Source organism: Pygocentrus nattereri, chromosome 10 (genome assembly GCF_015220715.1).
Source record: "Pygocentrus nattereri isolate fPygNat1 chromosome 10, fPygNat1.pri, whole genome shotgun sequence".
In the NCBI taxonomy this organism is placed as follows: Eukaryota; Metazoa; Chordata; class Actinopteri; order Characiformes; family Serrasalmidae; genus Pygocentrus; species Pygocentrus nattereri.
This window is the reverse complement of record NC_051220.1, coordinates 5815523-5823038: the sequence shown is the minus strand read 5'-3', so window position 1 is coordinate 5823038 and position 7516 is coordinate 5815523. Positions and strand designations below refer to the sequence as shown.

Genomic DNA, 7516 nt, shown 5'->3' with positions numbered 1-7516 from the left:
GCCGGGGAAAGAGGGCGCGTGGGAAACGCATGGGAGCTTTATAAGAGCAGCCAGCAGGGTCGCGCACGCACATACGCTGCACGGGGGGATTAAAAAAAGGGAAAAGTCTGAGCCATGTGCTGTAAAAGGGAGCAGGAGCTGCGCACATTCACAGCTGCTGCTCTGCGGTTCCTACTGCGCCCCCTGGGGGCAGAGACGAGCAGGACGTTCCCAGAAAAATACACCACTGGCCTAGAGTTACATTTATGGCTGATGCTCTTATCCAGAGCGACTTAATTTGATCATTTTACACAGCAAGGTGAAGGCGGTGTTAGGCGTCTTGCCCAAGGTCTCTTACTGGTATAGTGTAGGGTGCTTACCCAGATGGGGTATTGAGTCTACAGCACAGAAGCCAGAGGTGTTACCCACTACACTAACCAACACCACACAGAGTTCCCCTGCACTAAACGTTTCTTAAGTTATGCAGCATTTAGTGCTACGCCGAGCCGTTTTAGCCATTTTTAGGATCATAAAAAGATTCCCAACTTCACAGTCGGGCCACAGTAAGGCCCAATCCCATTTCACCCCTCACCCCTACCACTGCGCCCTTAGCTCCCCGTTTGGCCTGTTCATATCCAGGGGTAGGGTGTCCCAATTTTTGTTGAGAAGGTTTACAGAGGCTCTCTCCAAACAGTCAAAGAAAAGGTGGCTGCGCGAGCGACCAAAGTAACCCACAAACGTAAGAGTTTTCTCAGTTAAAGTACTATAACCACAGTTTTATCTTAATGTTGTTTGTGTATTACGGTCATTTTCTTCATAACAAGCATAAAACATTGCTAATGTTCTGGTAGCTAGCTAGCTAACTTTCCTGTTCCACCTTAAATAGTTCGGCAGTTCTGAAGTGCCAGAATGTTGTTGCTGCTCCATTTAAGGTGGAACAGGACAATTTGAAGAAGCTGGTGAATATCTGACTTCAGCTTCGTAACAGATGAATTAGTGGATGATAATTGTCCCCCTCTTTGAAGGCATATGATGCCCTAAATGTAACTAAAGCCCAGCATCGAGGAGCTGAACTTTACCCTATTCTTATTACTGAAGACAGGTCGTGTCACCTACAGAGCAGCGCTAGTAGCTGTTAATTTGTCGTCTTGGTTTGAGGGTTGCCCATAGAGCAAGATTTCAACCACTACCCCTTGTAACTCCAAGGGGTTAGGGTGACCCTTGAAAACAAGTGGTAAGGGTAAAAAGAAATGGGATTGGGCCCCAAGTCAGGCATATACATACATTCACACTGGTGTTCACATATACTTGTCAAAGATGTACAAGAACACAACCTGGATGGAAGGGAGGAGATGTAGTGGAATCAGGGTTGATGCCTACTACCTATTTAATAGCATATCTTCAAACCAGTACTGACATTGCTGGACTCCATCTTTTAACAAGTCTCTGCTTCTGTGGTCTCAAATGGTGTCATTTCATCCATATTCTGTAGTTTCCTTAAACGCTGAATTCAGGACTCATGTTGGGTCAGTAGTTTTCAGCCAATTAACAGTTATACCTTTAATGGCTGCTGCAAATAAAATTTGTGGAGGGTATATTTGGCAATGATTATCACATCCCTGGGGATCATGTCTAACTGACATTAAATGTTCTTAAAATATAATTCTGACTAATTTGTGAAATGTTTCTCTAGAAGATTGTCTCTGAACGTACCCAGCTCCAAGACACGCTCATTTCATGAACCAAAAGGAGCCATTGGAAAGCAACCTGCCTCAATGTGATCATACAAAAGCCAGGCTCAGACAAATGTCATTCATGTTCAGTTTACTTCATCTTTATTTGCACACATTAGGTTAGAGATGCACAGCAATTTCTTTGACAGGTCACGGCATCTTATTCAATCCCCTGAAGTTAAAGAGAGAGGATTCAAGGTCAGAAATTAGGCACAGACATGAAAGCAGCATTATTCTCATAGGCCAGCATTCATTCACATGGCAGTTTTGCTGGTAGTCAGAAGGAAAGTATATTTGCAGGCCAAGTTGAACATTTCCTAATCTTTCAGAACTTGCCATTTTTGACTCCACTTTCCAAGTGGTCAAGTACACCTTGCATAAGCAAAATGGCCATGTGAATAAGGTTATGCAGAGTATGGAGCCAACTCAGTATTTGGGACAAGAAATAAGTGAGACATTTTGCAGTACAGTTCCCTCACCTCACTATATCCAACAGGGACGACACCAGTTCCTTCTCATCTGGTTTCTTTGACCCGTCAAGCTTTTCTTCCTCCATCTTCTGCTTCAGCTCTAGTGTGGATTTCCTGACTGCCTCTTCACCTGCAGTGGGTGACCTCTCCTCTGCCTCAAAGCTGAGCAAACTAGATCCATCTGAGGCTTTTGTGAGGGTCAGCTTGGACCGCTTGACAGATTCTGGCTGGGTTTCTACATCTCCTTTAACCTTAAAGAGCATTTCCGTCTGTGTGAGAACGAGAACTTCATCCTTGTCTTCAACCTTCTCAGAAACATTTTTAGTTAATTGTAGAGAAGGGATCAAGTTCTCCATTTCAGGGACAGTGTCCATCTGGGGCTCTCTGAAGCTTGTAAATACATCACCCCTCAGTTTCTCCTCACCAGAGGCATGGTGTCCTGGTGCATGCTTGGGTATGTCTCTGAAGTCTCCATCATTTGTCAAACTTGGGTCATCAGCCACATAATCATGATCCACACTTGCAAGTTCCTGCTGTCTAGATTCAAGCTCTGGAAAAATCTTGAAGTCTTTCTGCATCATTGCTTCAAAGTCAGCTTCTGATTTCCCCCAAAAAGATTCAGCTGGAGCACTGCTTTGACTGAGCATAGTAAATTTGGCACTGCCCTTCTGCTTAGGATAACCAGTTCCCATCTCCAGTACCGGGCTAGGTGGATCCATTACCAACCCTGTAAGCCAAGATGGAGCACCTATTTCTAGGCTTATGATCAAATCCCCAGTTACAGGTTGGGTCAGCAAGGGTGGGTGGTTGAGCACAGAGCTGCCAGACACAGTAGCTCCAGATACAATCCATCCTTTCCCAGCAAGAGGGGATGCTCCAGACATGATCCCGTTATCTGTCTGGGAAGTGGCCGAGGCCACAATCTTGGAGGCAGTGATTGAGGTACTGTTGGACAGAGACAGCTGCTTCTCATGTTCCATTTCCTTGATGGTCAGTGGACCAGTGCTTACCATTGCTTTAAACTCTGAAAAAGCAAGAATCATTTATTAGTGACCATGGATGCATTGCAAAAGTTAGGTCACCAGTCCTCCTTCTGGAGATCTACCTTTTGTTTAGCCTCAAATCCAACATGCCATACAGCATGTAAAGGCCCCTAAAAACAATTGAGGCAGTTACAGTTGGAACCTTTGTAGGAAGATCTCTAGAGGAGGATGACCAAAGCTTGAGGTGCAAGATACAAATGATTGAGGCCCATTAATAAGCAGTAGCATACCACACCGTTTTGAACCCCCCCCCCTCCAAAGTCTGTTATACAGCCAGAATACCTACAGATAACCATCACATGTAGATGGTGAATACTGACCACTGAACAGACCCTCATAGTAAGGAGTTCCCCTGCATTTTGTGGCACAGCAGTCACATGCATCTGTCTCACCACCTAGATCAATCCATCTGAAAAGGAAAATGAAAAGTGAGAAAGTCACCTTTATTAGAAGGTTAGCAGAGAAGCTCATTTTAAGTGCCTTTACCTGGATTTGCTCTTAATGTAGTTGCAAGACTTGGTGTCCTGAGTCAGCCCAAAACTGGAGAGGACCACACTACAGTGCACATAAAACTAAAGAGAAATTAAAATTGGCAACAGTTGGTCACCACTTATGAAGCCTCTAAAAGCCATTCTAGCACCAATAGCACCTTGCTAAAGACGACCAACCATGTAACCATGCTTCATCTAAAAAGATCCAAGCACCATGTCAGACAAGTGGATCTTCACTGCATGTACCCAGTTATCAATAGCTGGAACAGTAACCAATCTGAACTGCTTTGAAAAATATGCTCAGGTTGTCACCCTCCTCATGTTTGGTTTCATACATTACAAGGCAAACAGTCAAATGCTTGTTCCCAATTGAACACTGAACTAGTGTTTCTCCCCAGTCCCAGGACCCCCAGCTCTGAGATGCACATGTACTCCTCCTAATGTAATAGTCTGGAAGGTCTAAACAAAATACTGCATGGCTGTTTTGTATTAAAATGGGTTACTGCTTTATATGCTACACTGGAACATGAACCAATTTGAACAATTAACCCAAAAAAGAAATCTATACCCAATTCACACTGATGCACAGTATTGCAATTTAAATACATGACAGACAACAGCTGTTAACTTTAACAATTATTTACATTGCATGGATACGCAGAGTTAGTGTAGTACATAACTGGGACAAGCTCAGGTACACTTGATTAGAGGCAGGCACCTCAGATTAAGGCTTTAGGAAAACTTTAAGGCAAGAGCCTTACTGACCACACCATTTGTACAATACTAAAACAGAACAGAACAGAACTCACCTTTGAGAACTTCAAATCGGAAGTGTCCAAGATTAAGTAAATCACATCACTCTGTCTGGAGATGTACTTTAACATGGGCTGTTTGGAGGACACACATCTGCCAGATACACAAACCAACGTAGTTAAATAGGCCAGTCAGAGAGAAGTGTACATAATGAAGTATCACCTACCCTTTGTTCAAGATGAGGGCATATCTGGATTTATCAGCAGGGTTTGGAGATGGGGTAGCATAGCAGGAATGAATATAAAGCTCTCGACCAGGTACACTTGCAACTACTTCCAGATAAACTGGCTCTCCTCTTTGGTAGACATTAGCCCTAGCAAGACCATTCCAAGATGCTAGCAAAGTTAAAGGCAGAGACAGACACAATGAGGTACTAGATACTTGTTAACCTAGTTTAGCCATGTTTTATTTAATACTAACAAAAAGCAAGCTTGGATACTTACGGTTCAAGACCAACAAAGCAAAGTCAGGTCCTGTGTTCATGAAGTCCCAGGTTGGTACAGGCATTGGAAAACCAGATTCAAGCTCATTTAAGCTAGAAGGCTGCAGCTGACCATCATAAAATCCACCATGGCCACCAGTGGGCATAGTAAACCCTGGCCAAATATTCTGAACAATTGCATTTGAATAAAAGCCAGAATGTCCATCTCCATCACTCAGTGCAGTGTGGACAGACAATGCCCAGGCAGTTAATATGAAATGTACACAAAACACTGCCATTCCAATCTTTAGAAAGCTAAGCTCATCTAACTCATAGCAAAGAGTACCACCAAAGTGCTGCACTGGTTGCTGTCTGCCTGTTTAAATAAGTGTTTGGTCACATGTTTAGCATCTGGCATGATTATGTGATGAGACAGGCAGCCATTCACATTAACTCAATTAGAAGTAAAATGGCTTCAGCACACCTCCACTGCATTTCTGTGCTTATATGACTTCAGGCCTAGTTTACACCTGCCTGAAGACCTCAAGCCATTTCTGTCATTCCTTCAACACACTGAATATGCCTGAAATCACATGAGGCTAATTAGTTAGCAAGCCGCAATGATGCAGTTACCTTCAGCTAAAATTAGCTTGACCCTAATCCTGGACCTAACCTTGCTCCTAACACTACTGAGGACAAACTGAGAATCAACATCTGACAGATCAAGATAAGTCTTTTTACAAATTATCATAAAACAAAATCTTATCTTAATTTGGAAACTTATTGTACACCATCTGGTCTTGTCTTGAAGGGGAACTCCACTGACTAAAAAAAATCTACATACTTCTCTAAGGAGTAAACAAAGAGTGATTTGGGGTGAAATAGTCAATTCTAGTAAACCTTACTGAGACAGAATTGTTCAAAGTGGTGGTGACAGGAACCAGACGTTCAAGAGCTTAATGCATCTATATGCCCTCTGATGTCTGACACATTGTTTTATGATACAGTTTTGACTTAAAATGTATTAACCGCTGGGTTTTATTTTAGGAAATCTTAAACTACTCGATCAATCTTGACAATCAACTGTCATGCCTGTGACCTAGCAGCCTATATACAGCTGAAACATAAACATTCATAACAGTCAAGGGAGTTCGCCCGACAGCTAGCTAGTGCTATTTAGCTAAGCTACCATTACTGAGGTAAAAAAAATGGCTATTATTACTACTAATACTGGACTCCTAGCTATTGCAACTACTAATACTGGACTCCTAGCTATCGCTACTACTAATACTGGCCTCCTAGCTATCGCTACTACTAATACTGGCCTCCTAGCTATCGCTACTACTAATACTGGCCTCCTAGCTATCGCTACTACTAATACTGGCCTCCTAGCTATTGCTACTACTCATACTGGATTCCTAGCTATTACTACTACTCATACTGGACTCCTAGCTATTACTACTACTAATACTGGACTCCTAGCTATTACTACTACTCATACTGGACTCCTAGCTATTGCTACTACTAATACTGGATTCCTAGCTATTACTACTGCTAACACTGGACTCCTAGCTATTACTACTACTAATATTGGGCTCCTAGCTATTGCTACTACTAATACTGGATTCCTAGCTATTACTACTACTCATACTGGACTCCTAGCTATTGCTACTACTAATACTGGATTCCTAGCTATTACTACTACTAATACTGGATTCCTAGCTATTACTACTACTAATACTGGACTCCTAGCTATTACTACTACTAATACTGGACTCCTAGCTATTACTACTACTAATACTGGACTTCTAGCTATTGCTACTACTAATACTGGATTCCTAGCTATTACTACTACTAATACTGGATTCCTAGCTATTACTACTGCTAACACTGGACTCCTAGCTATTACTACTACTAATATTGGGCTCCTAGCTATTGCTACTACTAATACTGGATTCCTAGCTATTACTACTACTCATACTGGACTCCTAGCTATTGCTACTACTAATACTGGACTCCTAGCTATTATTACTAGTTACTAATACTAAGTCAAAGCTCCGTTTTCAGTGTAGATGACTGTAGCGTTATGCCATTTATTGTGAATAATGCTGTCTGTCACTGCATCAAACGGTAGAACCAGGCAATTCAAAACCAAAGTTAAGAGACCTCAGGGGTTCTCTTAAAGGTAGGCCAGTAACTTATTTAGGAAATTTCGTCTAGTTATGATGTCTCGGTTTTCTTTTTTGGAGTGAGCTAAGTTCATAATCGTATCCTAAGAACTGTTGTTGTGTATTAGCTTCTGTCCTAAATTCAGTCCTAACTGAAGTTGTCGTTGTGATTAAGCAGAGAGGCTAAGATTACAGCCCCAGATCATGTCATGTGTGAATAATTTGGCTCCGACTTCAGCGAAACGATTCGATTCCAAATGAAAACACAAATAAATCGAAGTTATTTTGCGTGTGTGAACGCGGGCTGGCTGCGCGTGCAGGTGTGAGTGGCGGGAGGCGTGGCTGCAACCCGATGCTCCCTCCAATCCTCCCTAGACTCAGGTAGGCGGAAAGGAAGA

The 7516-nt window shown here is 42.5% G+C and overlaps 1 protein-coding gene across 1 annotated transcript; it reads right to left on the bottom strand.

The window, feature by feature from the left end:
- Window positions 1-1788: 1788 nt before the first annotated feature.
- On the bottom strand, window positions 1789-5314 carry zpcx (zona pellucida protein C). The gene is made up of 7 exons (XM_017707768.1): window positions 4973-5314; window positions 4696-4864; window positions 4526-4622; window positions 3712-3797; window positions 3546-3634; window positions 2192-3206; window positions 1789-1884 (listed from the first exon to the last, which is right to left on the bottom strand). The coding sequence occupies exons 1-7, from the start codon at window positions 5247-5249 to the stop codon at window positions 1863-1865; spliced, it is 1755 nt and encodes a 584-aa protein (XP_017563257.1). The 5' UTR covers window positions 5250-5314; the 3' UTR covers window positions 1789-1862.
- Window positions 5315-7516: the final 2202 nt, after the last annotated feature.